This window comes from Trichosurus vulpecula, chromosome 2 (genome assembly GCF_011100635.1).
Source record: "Trichosurus vulpecula isolate mTriVul1 chromosome 2, mTriVul1.pri, whole genome shotgun sequence".
NCBI lineage: Eukaryota > Metazoa > Chordata > Mammalia > Diprotodontia > Phalangeridae > Trichosurus > Trichosurus vulpecula.
Genome location: NC_050574.1, coordinates 178044739 through 178061313, shown reverse-complemented (window position 1 = coordinate 178061313; position 16575 = coordinate 178044739). Strand labels below are relative to the sequence as shown.

The following is a 16575-nucleotide window of genomic DNA, read 5'->3' as shown; positions in this document are numbered from 1 at the left end:
AAGAAATTGGGCATTAGGCCCACGGTCCCAACATTGTTTCTTTGTAGCACAGAAAACTGAGACCAGCAAAGATTCCTTCTGCTTATTTCCATCATGAAATGACCTGTATGCTGATATATTTGCACTGGTCTCATTATATTCCATCAGGGCCTCCTAAACATTAACCAAAATAGTGGGGAAATACAAGGTCCTGTCAAGAGAAGTAACATTAAAGAAAGAAAAGAAAAAGAAATTCTGGGAACCCGTAGACTTAAATTCCATTAGTTTTTAGTCTAGTTAAACTCACCTGGGGCTCTTTCTTTTCAGCCCACTATCAATGAAGAGAATCTTACATATATGTATTCTCTCTGACCAACACCTGGGTGAATGGTACCTACAAGGTAAACATCAACCTAAACTCATTTAATTAAGTACCACCAAGGTAAACATCAACCTAAACTCATTTAATTATGTGTATTCTAGGAGGTTGGAAAAGAAGTGTATGTTTGCATGAGGGGAGGGCTGTAAAAGGGGAAGGAATTTTTACTTTGCTGTTCAATTCCACTTTGTTCCAGACTGAGCAAGAAAGCCAGCAGTGGAATTTCTAACATTAACTAGACTTTTCTCACACTACCAGCTGCCCCAACACTTTGGGCTCTGAAGAGTGATTTTAATTCCAATTTCAACATGAAGGAGATAGAGGCAGTCAGCCTTTGGACACTCCTGAAGTAAAAGCACCAATTGCTACTAGGCTGATTTCCTGAGATATTGGCAAAAAGACCCCACAGATTCCTAGAAGCTCAACTGCATGGCATGGGAAGAAATTTAGAACCATCCTGCTTTGCCCACAGACTATTTACATACAATCAGAAAGGGTATTTATTTATCTCTACCTAATGCGGAGTCTTAACTGCTTCACTGTCTTTGGAGATTTAAAAAAAAACCTATTTATTTTATTTTTAATTTATGGAATAAAAAAATTTCTATAACATAGTAGGATAGAAAAAGGTTCTACATGAAACTGCAAATCTATTATGTACAATTTGCTATACCTTTTAAATATATAATAAAGTTAACTTATGTATTTCTTTTTTTCCTTCCCTCCTCCCTTGAGATGGCTACCATTAAACACAAATATGTGTGTGTGTGTATACATACACATATACCTATGTGTGAAATCATTCTATATATGCTTCTATTTATCAGTTCTTTCCCTGGATGTCTTCCTTCACAAATCCTTTGTAGTTAATTTGGGCATTTATAATAGTCAAAATGACTTATTCACTTAAAGTTGTTCCTAAAACAATACTGCAGTAAAAACCTAGACTCCCTCTGTTCAATTCCTTAGCCCCAGAAACTAAGACAGTCACTATATATGAACGGATAATTACAGGGAGACCCACACTCCAGTTTCTCCAGACTCATCCTTCTTTATCTACTATGCTTCTGGGAAAATACTAGTCAAAATAGCCTTTATCAGAGATTACCATCCCATATTCCTCAGGCTCTAGATCTGTGAGGGCGTTTAGTAATTGTAGATGATACCACTGGGCTAAGAAATAAGATCCCTGGTCAGGAGGAAAAACCCACCTGGAATTTGTTGGTGGAATTAAAAGGGATTTCAGCCAATTTTCTGTTTCTTTTTCTTCTTTCCATCACATCACCCATGGTGACTTCTGAGAACTTCAGGAGGGCAGTTTCTGAAGCATCTCCCACCACAATTTTCTAGATTTAAAGAAAAGGTTAAAACAAATAAACCATTATAAGCACATTCTGGCTCTTCCATGGCATTTAAAATTAACCTATGTATTTACTGACTGCCTGCCATATGATTGGTTGGTTGTTGCCCTTAGTTCTTGAAGAGGACCAAAATGACATCACTATACTAGAGTCAAGTTTCAGTGTGTCTGACTGTGACTGATCAGACCAATACAAGCTTGGAATGCTCTACCACAGGTCAGGCACAAAGTCTGTGTGAACATTTGGGGTCGATTCTCTAGATTTGTGCTTCCTGCATTTCCTTTGAGCTATTTCAATTCTGTTTGCTCATAGAGCACAGCACCTTCTCTGATGTGGGCATGTCATGCTGAGAGGTCCTGTGCCTGCCGTATGCTTAAGTATTGGAGGTAATAAAGGAGAGGGGAAAAGATGATCCTTGCCTTCAAAGCCTCTAATCTTATTGAAGATAAAAGAAAAATAAATGAGACAAGATAATATGATTAAGTATTGAATTGTGTTTTCTAGACGATAAGTTTAGAGAAAGGGGAGATCAAAAAAGGCTGGAGTAGTTGAGGTAGGAAAGGTTTTCTTTCATGGCAAATTTAAGGTAGGCCTAGAAATGCCAGGAAGAAGAAATCCAGTAGAGAAAAAAAGGAAAAAAAAGGGAGTTCGGAAGAAAGAAACAAGGTTGGCACACTGCCATTCAAGACAGTAATGAAACAGACTTGACTAAAGCTGTAAAATAGTGGAGAAACAAGTTTGGATAGGGCAAGGTGGGGCCATGTTACAGAGGGGTTTGAAATCCAGGCAGAATTTAGATAACATAATAGACCAATGAGCCATTGAAGAATGAATAGAAGGAAGAACAGGATGAAAAATATTGTTTAAGGAGTATAAGTCTGGCAGTGGGATGTAGGAAGGATTAGAGAAGCAGGAACCTAAGGTCCAATTAGGTGATTGTTTTAGTAGTCTGGGTAAAAGGTGATGAGGGCAGAACTCCAGCAGTAAGAGGTGAATGACATTTTACAGGGAAAAAATCGTATTTACAATCACCCTGCTGGTATGGGAAATGAAGGAGAGAGCGACTCCAAAGTTAGGGCTTGGGTGACAGAAAGAATGTGGTGTTGAAAAACACAAAGGAAATTTAGACAGGGACACTTGTATCTGTATCTGTTCTGTATCATTGGGCAAGTTTTAACCTTTATGAGCCTAAATTTCCTTTCAAAATATAAGTGGGTTGAACTAAGTGATCTCTGTCTTTAAAGTTGAGAAGTGGAGATATGAATTCACTATGAAAGAAAACTTTTCCCACCTCACCCACTCTGTTCTTGTGGATGTCTCCTTAAACTTACTGTCTAGAAAACATAATTCAATGCTTAATCACATTATCTTTTCTAATTCATTTTTCTCGTATCTTCATTGAGAAGTGGAAGAACTTAATCCTGGTTTTTAGATATGTTGCCGTCAGGGCAGGTGACAGTAGGTTGGCTAGGTGGCAATATCTATTAATTATTTGGAGTATAGATATGGGACTGAAGCTTAGGTTAGATAAGACTGGACATTAAGTTTTAGGTGAGCACAAAGGCCTGGGGACTAAGCTTTGGAAAAAATACCCATAGTGAGGGGCAAAAGGGGGATGCACATTAGAAGGTAACAGAGCAGAACAGGAGAGGAAGTAAGGAGAGAAACTAAGGCAGAAACTCTGGAGAGAAGTAGAGACAATGAAGTACACTCTAACATGCCAGTGTTCACAGCTGGATATCCTGGATGAGAAGAATAGCTCTAGATTTAATCTGATTGATACCTCAAAAAAAAAAAACTAGACCTGTGATTCTATTGAAGTAAGCAATTCTATCTATTAATGAAGATTAGCACCTGTTATGGTGGTTGTCCTTCATATTCAAAGAGGACTAAAATGACATTACTATGTCAGGGTCGATGTACACACAGTGTGTCTGACTGTGACTGATCAGACCAAAACAAACTTGGAAGGCTCTAACACTGGTTGGGCACAAATATCCACATGAACATTTGGAGCGGAGATGTCTCTAAATTTGCTCATCTCATGTTTCTTTTGAGCTACTGCAATTCTGCTTGCTTATAGTGCACAGTACCTTCTCAGATGAGGGCACATCATGCTGGGTAGTCCTGTGCCAGTGTCTCCCATGTCTCATAATCAATTCCAAAGCTCTTCAGAGAGACCTTGAGAGTGTCCTTGTATTGGTTATTTTGACTATCATGTGAGCACCTGCCTTGTGTGAGTTCTCTATAAAATAGTCTTTTAGGCAAACCTGCTGTAAAACTACAGTCTTAGAGAATTACCTGGGGCATTCCATTAAATTTAGGATCTCAGACATTTCTGAATGATATAATAGAGAAGCACGTTCTGTATCACACCAACTTAGACAAACAGAAGTCAAGGAAATAAAATGTTATATAAAGCCACATTCATTTGTGACTATCATTCTTCTGCTCAAGAACCTTCATTGGATCCCTATTGTATTCTAGTATATACTACAAACTTTGCTATTTGGCATTTAAAGTGGTTCTTAACCTGACTCTTTATCCTACCTGTCCTTTCTGGCTGATTTCACATCACCTATTTTTAGCAATCATTGTGACCAAAGTGGACCTTTACTGGTCCCCTTAAACAGCATTCTATCTCTCATATTCTTGTTTTTGACACGCTGTCTCTCAGGTCTGAGACCCACACTCTCTTCAATTCTGCCTCCTATTACCTTTTGTTTTCTACAATTTTCAGCCTTAGTGCCCTCGTTAGAAGAGATCTTTTTCTATTCCCCCCCCCTGTTGCTAGTGCTTCTCATTTAATTTTTTATATTTATCTTTTCACATGTAATTTTCCCTTAGTAGAAAGTAAGCTCCACTTGTTCTTTTAGTGCTGAATGGAGTAAATGCTTAGTAAGTGCTGAATTCAATGTTTTACATGAGTTGGGTCTTTGAGGAATAAATAGGATTAGTTTACATAGTTTCGACATTGGAGAGTAAGATCATAATTCTTCTTCAACAAAATATTTAACAAATATTTAAATATTTGTTGTATAAATATATAATATACAATATATTATATACAAAATATAATATAATATTATATGCATATATAAATAAAATGAAATATTTAACAAAACATTCAGCCAGTATTCTGGGTCCTACTCAGCAAGAGCTATAAGGAACTGTAGCATTTTTTAGTTGTTTTAGGCAGTTCTGACTCAACACAACCCTGTGGAAGTCCACACGGGGGTTTCTTAGCAAAGATACTGGCTGGAGTGGCTTGCCATTTCCTTCTTCAGCGGTAAACAGAAGTTAAGTGACTTGCCTGAAGTCACACAGCTAGGAAGTTTCTGAGGCAGGATTTGAACTCAGGTCTTCTTGACTCCAAGTTTAGGGCTCTATCCAGTGCACTACCTAGCTGCCTTGTTCAAAATACTACAACACAAAATCTCAAGGTAAGTATTTTGAGAGCTCTTTTGGTTTTTCCTATGATTCTACAAAGCAAAGTAGAATGTAGCCAAAGTACTAATTTGTTACTTGACTAGATAACGTGTTGGCAATTCAACTTGCTCTTACATATACTAACTTCTTCTCATCTCACTAAGTGGCACCACGTCTGAAGGGGATAGAAGAAATCAAGATGACCTGGAGATTGGCTTTGATGTCACACTTCAATGAACAAAAGTCCTACCTTCATGATGGGGACACTTTCCTGTCCTGGTCTGAATTCAGCTCGGTTGCACAGTGTTATAATCTTGGATAAGGAGGCCCAGGTTGCAGAACTTTGGTCAAAGACCTGGCCTGGAAAGCAAGAGAAAGAATGACGTAGCACCTAGAAGACTGCTGTGGGAGAGGAGAGTGAGTTTGCATATCCACAGGGTCCAAACAAATCTCAGAAACAGCCTGCTCACCCTATCAGGGTTAGCATTAACTTCTCTCGCTCAGTCCCAAAGCCTTGAGATTGCTTCCAAAGCCTCACCTTTCTGATCTTCACTTGTATCAGCCTGATAGACTTGGTTGTCAAACCACAGATGGGCCACGGTCATTCTGTTTTGTGTTAAGGTCCCAGTCTTGTCAGAACAGATGATGGAGGTGGAGCCCAGAGTTTCCACTGCTTCCAGGTTCTTCACCAGACAGTTCTTCTTGGCCATCCGTTTTGCTGTCAGGGACAGACTAACCTAGAAAGAAAGAAGGAAAGAGATATGAATACTATTGAGTCAGAATAATAGAAGACTTTTGCTTAACCATTACTGTAGAGACCACACTTTGACCTATCTTTGATATATAACCATGCTCAACATTTGTGGCTGGATGAATTTTTGGGAAAATAAATAGTAATGGTTGTTAGTAGAAAATTTTGGTGAATTATTGGTTGAATGATGCCAAGGGAGTTTTTTTAAAGGTAAACAAAAGCCCAAATTTGGTTCTTTCCTCCTTTGAATAAAGTGATCTCCAGTGATGTAGTATTTAAGGCAAGGTGATTAAGTTTGTACCATATGGAAGCAAACCACCATTTTGATCATGGGCCAATTTCAGCAACTATGCACCTCTCCAGAAAGACTATAAGAAAGCTCCTAGACAGATGTGTGTCAAAGTGGACATCCTAAAGCACTCATCTCATACTCTGGGTCTTCAAGGAGTGATCATGTACCATCTTAATAATTGACATCTCGAAATCTTTTGGTTTCTGTTGAACTCAAATCTCAAAGACACTCAATTTACACCTCAGTTTACAAATTGAGCCCAGGTAAGAGATCACCACAGAGACTGATTTACAATTTCTTTACATCTTCTGCCTTGTTTCTAGGAGAAAATGCAGCAGAAAAACGAATACATAAGCTTACTTTAACAGCTCTCCTAAAAAGGAAGACTAATACCTCATAATCCTGCATTTCCAATGTTGAAACTATCCTAATTAAACCTATTTGATCCTCAAAGCCCACAATCCCACTTTAAAACCTAGAGATAATGTGTAACATATAGATCCATGACATACAGAGCAGAGGGATCCTGTCAGATCACATAGATCACAGACTTACAGTGACAGCAGCCAGAAGACCTTCTGGCACATTGGCCACAATGATGCCAATGAGGAAGATGACGGATTCTAGGACTGGGTATTTCATGGATACTGCAATGATGAAGAAGAAGACACCAATAGAAACAGCCACCCCTGCCACAATATGGACAAAGTGCTCAATTTCAATGGCAATTGGTGTCTTCTCATTCCCAACACCGGAAGCCAGTGAGGCAATTCTTCCAATGATGGTACGGTCACCTGTGTTGATGACCATGCCAGTTGCTGTTCCTGCAAGGAAAGTATATGGATGATGTTCCAGGAGGTCTTGGGCTTCTGTCTTCATACTCTGGCCTGACATAACCTGTCAAGTTGGCATTGCCCTGATCTGAAGAACTGCTTAGTATTAGATCAAGTGTTTGCTGATTGGGTACAACTATGTTTTCTTTTTATTCCCTTTGGAAAAAATTTTGTATGAAGTAGTTGGGAAGGAGACCAAAAAGTAGAGACTGACCAGAGGGAATGTTTACTACATATATCTCACCAGACTTACCTTCCAGGCAGGTTGTAGAGTAAAAGCCAATGTTCTTTGTCTCCAAGGGATTCTCATGGGTAAAATCACAAGATCGAGATTGAGGCTCTGATTCCCCAGTAAGAGATGAGTTATCTACCTGTGAATGGATTCGATTCAATTTAAGAAACATTTGTTAAGTACCTACTATGTGTAAGGCACAGGGTAGGTACTGAGATTATAAAGACAAAAAATACAGTGTCAACCCTCAAAGACCTTACTTTATAATGAGGGATAAAAGAAACAACATACACACAGTTTAATAAATACAAAACATATACTAAATAATCTAAAGTAATTGCATGAAAATAAATCTGAGAAAAGTCTAGAGTTAGGTACTTTGGCTCTCTTCTCCATTTGGTGTAGCCAGGAAAGAGTATTAGATGAGGCTGTAGGTTACAGTAACTAGGACTAGATCCATGATCCTTCGAGGGCACCACATTAGTGCTTACCTTACATCCATGTGAGGCCAGGATCCTGATATCAGCAGGAATCTGGTCTCCACCTTTAATCTCTACTATATCTCCTACAACCAGCTGCTCTGCAGGGATCTCTCTCTTTTCTCCATCTCTGATGACAAGGGCTTGCTGGGAAGTGAAAATGTAAAAGAAACTTTAGAACCTGACATGACATTTTCTTCATCTACATCCATGATGAGGGGGAATGGTAGCTATAAATTGTAGTTAAAACTAAAAGCTAGCGTTTAAATAGTGCTTTAACATTAGCAAAATTCTTCATGCTATCTCATTTGATATGCACAACAACCCTGAGAAGAAGGTGCTACTATTGTTCCCATTTCCTAGATAAAAAAAACTGAGGCTGAGACAGGTTAAGTGGCACATCTGGGTCATCAAACTAGTGTTTGAAGCAAAATTTCAACTTGACTTTCCTAAATGCTTTACTTACTCAACTAAACTGGCTTCAAGTCCAACATTCTATCCATTATGTTACCTCTCTGTAAGTAGGGCAATACCTTGATGGCCTCTAAGTAAAACAGTACACAGGGGGACCAGAAAACATCCATAGAAGAAGATTTGGGGTGGGTTGCAGGCTTGACAAAGAGAGGGAACTACAGGGACCTGCTGGAATTGTAGCTAGCTATGGTTTAGGAAGAATCTTAGCTTGAACAGTGAAGACAGAAGCCAAAATCCAGGATCTTAGATTTAGAACTACAAAGAATCTCAGAGGCCAGGTCAAATGCCCTCATTATGCAGCTGAGACCAGAGGCTCAGAGAAGTGACTGGCCTAAGATCACACAGCTAGGAGTTATCTGAGGTAAGATCTCAAACCAAGTCTTCCTGACTCCAAGTCCAAGTCCAAGTACCCTATCCCTGAAGGCATGCTGTCTTTGTGTGATACGTCATAACTGTACCAGTGATGAGCTTTATTCTTCCCTTCTTTATGTAAAGAAGGGAGCCCACTCCCCCCTCTGCCCCTTTTTTTATTTTACCAAGGTTGGCGGTTGATTTGACCATTGTGGAGGGAAATGGTCAGTTTCAAACATACTACAGAAAACCTGTGATAGAAGACCATTCAATATGCAATAGGAAGGCCATCGGGTTAAGCCATTCTGCCATCCTTTTGGTGGCAATGTGGTTGGATACATTGGATAATGAGCTGAGGAATGAAAAGGGGCAGAAAGTGCCAGGCTCATTGCCCCAGGTAGATATGGTCACTCTCTCTACTAGTAAATAGTTCATCAAAGGTTACTGTCTGAACCTCTCAGGTGGCACTTTATGAATGAATAACAAAAATCATGCAGAACCATATGAGAAAACTTAGAAGTAGCAACAAGAAGTGTTTGCTTACCCGAGGAATCATTTTACTGAAGCTGGCAATGATGTTGGTGCTTTTTGCCTCTTGGTAATAAGCAAAAATCCCAGTGAAGATGACCACCAAGGCAAGCACAACACCTAAAAATACCTGCATGAAAGGGAAAGGAGACCTAAGTCAGAGAAGCAGATACTCATAATGAAGCAGGTACAATTTAGGGTGAGAATCTCTACCTGCTAGCAAGTCAGATGCCTGAGTCTTTGTTATATAGATCATCAGGGAGTCATTTCATACATTTTGGTGGCCAGGCACAATGAATTTCCTAAAGGCTTTCCTAAATGCTTTACTTACTAAACTAAGAAGAGAGAAAATAGGTTAGAGTCCAAGAATGCTACAGAACTTTTGTACTTTAGGAATTCACAATGCTTTTCTGTTTTATCTCTGTGGTACAGTAATGGCAGCCATCTGTAGCTCCCTACCCCCTTTCTAGATGTACAAATTGTAGCCTGGAGAGGTCCAGCATTCAAGAGTGATTCTGTGGCAGAAATAGGATTGAATTCCTTTTTTCCCTTCATGCTCAGTCCAACACTGGTTATGAGATCCCTTATTCTCTGGTATTCCTCTTATGATAGAGATGCCAATGACAAAACCATTGTAAGAAGCCTGGTAGGTACTTACATTGTCCATGGAAGCAGACTTGTCCTTTGAAAACTGGATCCCATAAGCAATCCAACAGAGGACAGCTCCGGCCCACAGGAGGATGGAGAATCCACCCACCATTTGTTTGAGGAATTTTATTATTTCAGAAGTTTCTTTGGGTGGAGAAAGAGCATTGGGGCCATCTTGAGCCAAGATCTCTGCTGCTTTTGTGCTAGTGAGACCCTTTGAGAACAGAGCCAAGAAAAAGTAGTTGTTAAAGAGTGACTGGACATTCCTAGCCATGCAGATGTGGAATTCCAGGTTTTTTGGGTGGGAGGAAAGGGTGGTTGGAAGGGGTCCTTGTGTGTGGAGTGAACATCCTGGCTTTACCTAGCTCCTAGCCATCCTTTAACTTTTACATTTGGGTTTTTGTTGTTGTTGTCTGAACAAAGAAAAGACCAATTCAAATTCCCTAAAGAGCTATCTAGTATGTCTATATAAAAAAGGAAGAAATATCTTTTCTTGGGCACAGAATGAGGATTTGTAGAGGTAAAGTCAAAAAACAAGGCAATGGTAGCTCTGGAGGCAGAGAACCTGGGTTCAAATCTTGCCTCTGACATTATCTATGTGTCCTTGGACAAGTTACAATCTCCATGGTCCTCAGTTTTTTTCTTCTATAAAATTAGTGGGTTGGACTAGAAGGTCTCTGAGATTCTTTGTAACTCTAGATCTTTGATCTTTCAATGCTAACCAGAATTAAAATCAAAACAGTTCTTACCCAGAAAAAAATTTTATTCTGGAGCTTCAATAGTAGACATTATATCCAGCCCTTTTTTCTATATCTTTCCAAGATAGTACATCATTCGTCAATTATGAAATCTTCTCCATTCTTCAATGGCTCACTCACATTTCACCTCCTCCATGAAATATTGCTCTGTTATCCTAGTATTATGTGACCTCTAAGAAATATGTTTCTGTCATGGCCAATCTAAACAATTCTGGTTGTACCATTCTTACACTTAATATATACTGCCTTGTGTTTTATTTATTTGTGTGCATGGTAGCCATTTCCTCTCCCTTGCTACAATGAATTACTGACAGTAAAAATTGTTTCCCACTTTTCCCCAATTCCTGACAGAAAGCAAATCCCTGATATTGGTCATTCATCTTCTCAGCGACTTACTCGTATGATGTTTGTTCCATACTTGTCTTCTAATTCCTTAGTGTTGAGTTTGTGGTCATCCTAACATTCAAGAGAAAAAAGAAAGAGAGCCAAATAAAGGAGATGTCATTAAATTAAGTGGTTATATTTCTGAAAAGCTATTGGAAGGTGGGGACAGAACTGGTTTCAGGTTAGAGAATCTCAGATTTGGAAGGGGTTTTGGAAGACATCGGAATTAATCTTCTACTTTAATACAAGCATTTTGTCTACAGCATCCCTAGAAAGTGGTTGTTCAGCTTCTGCTTAAGTTCTTCTAGAGACAGGGAGCTCATGACCTCATAACACACCTCAATCCATTTATGAGCAACATTGATTGACAGGAAGCTCTTACTTATGTTGAAAGAAATACACATCTCTTCAGCTTCTACCTTTTACAACTATCCTATCTTTCACTAAGCTTCTTCTCTAGGCTAAATATCTCCTTAGTTCCCCAAATAGACATCTTAGGACTCACAGGTAGCTGTGAAAAAACATTATAAAGTGTTTTTCATGACATTGTGAATTGCCCTGAGAGAAAGCTACTAGTTTTTGAACAAAGAAAAAGTGATGCCTCATCTTCTCACACAGTTTGTACCTTGGTCTCATCAGCCTATTTCTGTTAGGGTTTTTGCTTTCCTACTGTGTGTACTATTTGGCATAAATGTTCCTCCTATGTGAAACTAGCAATGATGCTCATAATCACTTATTCTACCCCCTCATAACCTTCCTCTTAAAGCAAACAAACTCCAAGGTTCCCTATGGATGCAAATCCTCATGAAAATTCAAGCTAAATGTGAGGTTAAGTGATTAAATGTCCTGTAGGTCTGAGGTCCTATTCTTCAGAGCCTAAGTATCATAACTTCAGGTTGGTTAGCATTAGAACTTCTATCCACAACAGCCCTTGCCTTCAGTTTTCAGGGTTTTACTTTGCCCTGGATAGGAAAATACTCCATGTCCAATGAAAAGAATTAAATTTGAATTATAGCCCTCCTCTCCCAACTTCAGTTCTGCTTTGTTTAGAATAATTTCTCCTACTGTTGTTCTTATCCACTGTTTTAAAAAGTGGCTTTGATAATGAACTAGTCTAGTCTGGTACAAGGTCCTGGACTCTTGCTCCTAGATGTTGTGTAATAATAGTACAATGCAAACCATCTTAACTAGGCAGTAAAGAGACCTTCCCTCTCTCCACCCTCAAGCCCAGTCATGTTCTCTTCAGCCAGAGCCCCCAGGGCAGAAGTGAAAAGGTAAAAGGCCCCAGAGTGGTCCATAGGACAAATGGATTGGTTAGAGGGGAAGGAATTCCTTAGAACACCACCTTTCCCATGGTCCTATTGGTATCAGGAAAGGAAAGAGAACACTTTGGCCAATGATGCTAGGGATCCTTGGATTACAAGCCTTTAGGACTGGAAAGGACTTTGGAGATCATTTAGTGCAACTTCTTCATTTTCCAGGTGAGGAAACTGAAGCTCACACAGCTGAATAACTGCTTAACATCACACACCTTCCTGGCCTATGGCATAGCTATGACCAGAACTCAGATCTCCAGACTGCCAGTGTCTTACTCTTTCCACTGTACTACTTCAGAGACATTTATCTTTTCAGAAAGGTGTGAAATACCTAGAGAATGAAGGTTACTATCATAATAATCAAGATAAAATTTAGAATTATATCTCCATTAAAAGTAATCATTTCATGGAGAAAAAAGGCATTTCTTCAACCTTAATTTTAGATGCTCCACATGTATCAGTATAAAATCAACATGATTTTAATGTTGAAATAAATAGCCACCCTTGCAAATACAGTAAACCCTTCCACAAAACCTGTCTTGAACCTTATTTACTTGATCACTTTCAGTAACAGGGAACTTCCTACTTTGCATGGCAGAACTGTTGAAATGGTTGAGCAGTTCCATTGTTAGACAACTCTTCCTGATACTCGGTATATTTTGTTGTTCAGTCATATCCTACTCTTTGTGGACCATATCTTTCCGTGGGGTTTTCTTGGCAAAGATAGTGTAGTGGTTTGCCATTTTCTTCTCCAGTGGATCCTTTGTCAGGCAATCAGAGATTAAGTGACTTGCCCAGAATCACATAGCTAGGAAATGCCTGAGGCTGGATTTGAACTCAGTGCTTCCTGATTCCAGGGCCAGTGTTCTATCCACCATTGAGCCACCAGCTGCCTCATGGTGTCAGAAGTGGGATTTACATATATGTATATATGTACACATTTAAATGCACACATACCCCTATAGAGGTATATACATACACACACATATATACACACACAGTGAGTATATACAGACATGTAATCGAGAGGCAAGATGACAGGAGAGTATATAGATAGCTGCCTTTGGAGTCAGGAAGACCTAGGTTCAATTCTTGCTTCTCATATATAATATTAATCTGTGTAATTGATCTTGGGCATATTACCTAACCACCCAGTGTCTCAGGCAGCTAACAGTATATGTTAGCAGTAGATATTGCCTGCAAAGAGTGTAATGTATTTCTACAGTGGGAATTCCCTACTCTGATTTCAGTCCACCTTTCCCCAGAAGGAAAAGACATAATCCTTCCTCCAGCCCTTGGGAACTGTTCCCATTTTAAAGTGTGATAAACAGAGATCCAAGGCTTCTCTATTAGTCTCTTGTCCCATTAATGCCACTATAAAAATTTTAAATGATTTTGTTCCATGTCACTTTAAGCAGTCAAGTAGAAGAGAAAGCCTCAACTATGTGCCAATGATCTTTCTGATTAGGATTACTAACTCTGAGCTCTACACCTCAGTGCCTTTATGCAGAATACAGGTACCATCTAGTATAGCTGGCCTCCAGGCAAAGATTGTATCAGCCTAATTTTAACATGGAATAAATTTCTTGGGTGCATTTTCTTTTTAAACTTCACACATTGGATTTTTCTTCTGTAAGAGGTATCTTAAAGGGACAGACTTCAGGGGACCTTGGGTCCTATGGACAGGATGGTATGATTAATGAAAATAATATTGAGTTATAGAATCTGGATGATAGAGATTTAATCCTGACTCTACTGTAATAGTCTTTGTGCCTCAGTTTCCTCAACTGCGAAATGGTATTGTTGGACTAGATGATTGTTCAGGCCAATTTCAGCTCTAAAATATGTGATCCCTTGGCAAAATAAATGAGCCATGAAAACAATAGGATGTTCCTTGAGATCACTGACCAGATCAAGTTCTTTCTTTAGTTCTTCTTTCTGGTGGTCCTTCTTATATCCCAAGTGGTTCTTCAAGCCCCCATACTTTTCTTTGCCATCTTCTTCATCTATTGTTTCGATGTCTTTTATACCATTGACCTCAATAGAGTAAACTTCTGATTTTTTCTGAAATGGAAATAAAGACTGTCAGCTGAAGATTGGTCTTTTGAGAAAGTGGGTTGAGGTCATCTCAAGTCAGGGAGGTGAGAAAAGAGAATGTATCATGATAGGCCCACAAATGTCTCTTCTTGTTCCCCTACTTCCCATCTCCACAACCTTAAAGAGAGGGCGAGATAAGTGGAGTATGCATGGACAACGTATCTTCCTTCTATTAACCCCAAGGACAAAATCCCTTTTCTTCCCTTCCCTTATGGGAGAGCCTTAGGATTTCTTTGCTAGTCTTTAAGAAAGGCAAGATACACACAGACAAGCCAGCTTAACATTCTTCTTAAATGGATGATTAGGTAGGGGCAGGGTGATCCAATGTCAGAGTAGACCAGAAGGGAAAATGTCCCATTCTTCCTTGACTCTAGAGCAGAACTTTTCAGTGAAGCAAACATTTATTAAGTACCTACTGTGTGCCAGGCACTGTATGAAAGCACTTTACAAATATCTCCTTTGATCAAGAAGTCTCAGATCCCTCAGAAACGTTCCATCGGCTACAATAAACACCAAGCTTGAAGCCAAGACTTCACTTGCCCTCCACTATCAAACCCAACTGGGTAAGTCTGCTTTCTGGAGAAAGGGGATGTAGGTCCGAATGATTTGAGTTGGAGAAACTAAAACAGAAGGCAGCTACCTAGGACCATGTTTCCTCAGTTTTCTTTTAGCTTTTCCCCATCCCCAAGGTCCCTGAGTAAGTTTATTCTTTTTCTCTTTCCCGGCCACAGCTGATCTGGGGTCAATTCTTCGCATTGAATCTGAAGTTTTTAGAAATTTGTTGTAGATAGTTGGATTGGGGAAACTGATGTGGAGATATGCCACTCCATCTCTGCAGAAACTAATAAAACCTGAGGACAAAGAGATTCTAATGAACAGATTTCAATCCTTCTACCTACTCCGTAGAATTCCCCTAACTCACATTTCTTCCTGCCTTTCCCAAACCCTGGGGTCTGTCAGGGTGGTGGTCAGTTCTCTCCAGGCAAAGGCAGGCACCATAAAGTGGTGCAGACAGCTGTGTGGGTGCCAATTTGCCACATCAACCTAATGTCCCTCCTCCCCGACCAGTCCAAGAATGAGCGATAAGGGTTTGAGGTGAGGCGCAACTCAACACGCACCTTGCCCATAAGTGCTGATGGCTTGGCGTAGGTCCGAGGCTGGGGTGAGGCGGTGGGGTCCTGGGCTGAGGGAGCAGTGGAGAATTCAAGGAATTGAGCCGCAAAGCCGAAGAGCTCAGGAGTCCAGCGATTAGGTCACAGGAGCTCACAGATTGGTGTGGGACAGTTACCGGGTCCCAGCGGCAAATCCAATGTTAGCTGCAGGCTTCTCCCTCCGCTGACATCCTGACAGGTTCAGTGTACTACTCCCTGTAGGGCAGTGAGCCCATGCCCTCCTCCTTTTGAATCAACACCTGGGCCCCTCCCACTCTCACCTTTGAGTGCTGGTCTAACCGGGTCTCTACAGTCTCTGGGGAGGCGGGAGAATAATAACACAAGTATGCGGACCCCTTGGGCTACGGTTGCAGAATCTGGAGCCCAGACACCAGGGCATCTGGGGGCAGTCCCGCGCGCAGGGGACGGGGCGGCGGGGGGGTGGTGGAGAAAGAAAGGAAAGGAGCTCGTTTTTAATCTAATCTTTAATTTTCACCTCCCCACATAAATAATAGCAAGAAAAAAACACCTCACCATTCTCCAGCTTTAATTGAAAACAGTATCAGGAGCATCTGAGAAGGGGAATTGCTGTTGGGGATCGAGGCAGGGGGGCAGTCTATGAAATGCTCAGGCTGAGTTTCATTCACTGGCTAATTCAAGGGCCAGCAAGACCTTGAAGAAATAGGAAGCTCTACTTGACAGAATTCTGTAATTTATGTTTTAATAAATTCTCTTTCTTCTCCCCAACCTGTTTCTCCTACGAGGGAAAACCCATAGGTACCAAGAAAGGTACCTCCTCCCTTTCTTTGCGAATAGTGGGATTGAAGTCTCTACTGGCATACACACTCATCTTTTCATGTGTTGGTATCTTGACATGAAATCTAAGATTTGCTTGTTAAAGGAATGTCACTCACACACACACACACACACAGACACACACACACACTTTCATGTGCACAAGCTTTCAACCAAGAGCCATCAGCTTGGAAGATGCTTTCTTTTTAAAATGAAGTTTCTGAAATAAGAAGTAACTGCTATTTCCCCTAGGTCAGAAGATAGGCAATTTGCTATGAGTGTAAAACTCACTTTCTGGCGGTTGTTGGAAAGAAAGCACAGGCTTTACAGCAAGTAAC

At 40.2% G+C, this 16575-nt stretch overlaps 1 protein-coding gene across 1 annotated transcript in view; it reads right to left on the bottom strand.

The window, feature by feature from the left end:
• LOC118837896 (potassium-transporting ATPase alpha chain 2) overlaps positions 1 to 15418 on the bottom strand; it is a 32434-nt gene extending 17016 nt beyond the window's left edge. The window contains exons 1-11 of the mRNA XM_036745035.1: positions 15410 to 15418; positions 14103 to 14258; positions 10891 to 10950; positions 9747 to 9950; positions 9105 to 9218; positions 7748 to 7882; positions 7278 to 7395; positions 6747 to 7015; positions 5687 to 5885; positions 5399 to 5508; positions 1570 to 1704 (exon numbers count right to left, since the gene is read on the bottom strand). Coding sequence (XP_036600930.1) covers positions 1570 to 1704; positions 5399 to 5508; positions 5687 to 5885; positions 6747 to 7015; positions 7278 to 7395; positions 7748 to 7882; positions 9105 to 9218; positions 9747 to 9950; positions 10891 to 10950; positions 14103 to 14258; positions 15410 to 15418 — 1509 coding nt within the window. The remainder of the gene's footprint in view (positions 1 to 1569; positions 1705 to 5398; positions 5509 to 5686; positions 5886 to 6746; positions 7016 to 7277; positions 7396 to 7747; positions 7883 to 9104; positions 9219 to 9746; positions 9951 to 10890; positions 10951 to 14102; positions 14259 to 15409) is intronic.
• Positions 15419 to 16575: the final 1157 nt, after the last annotated feature.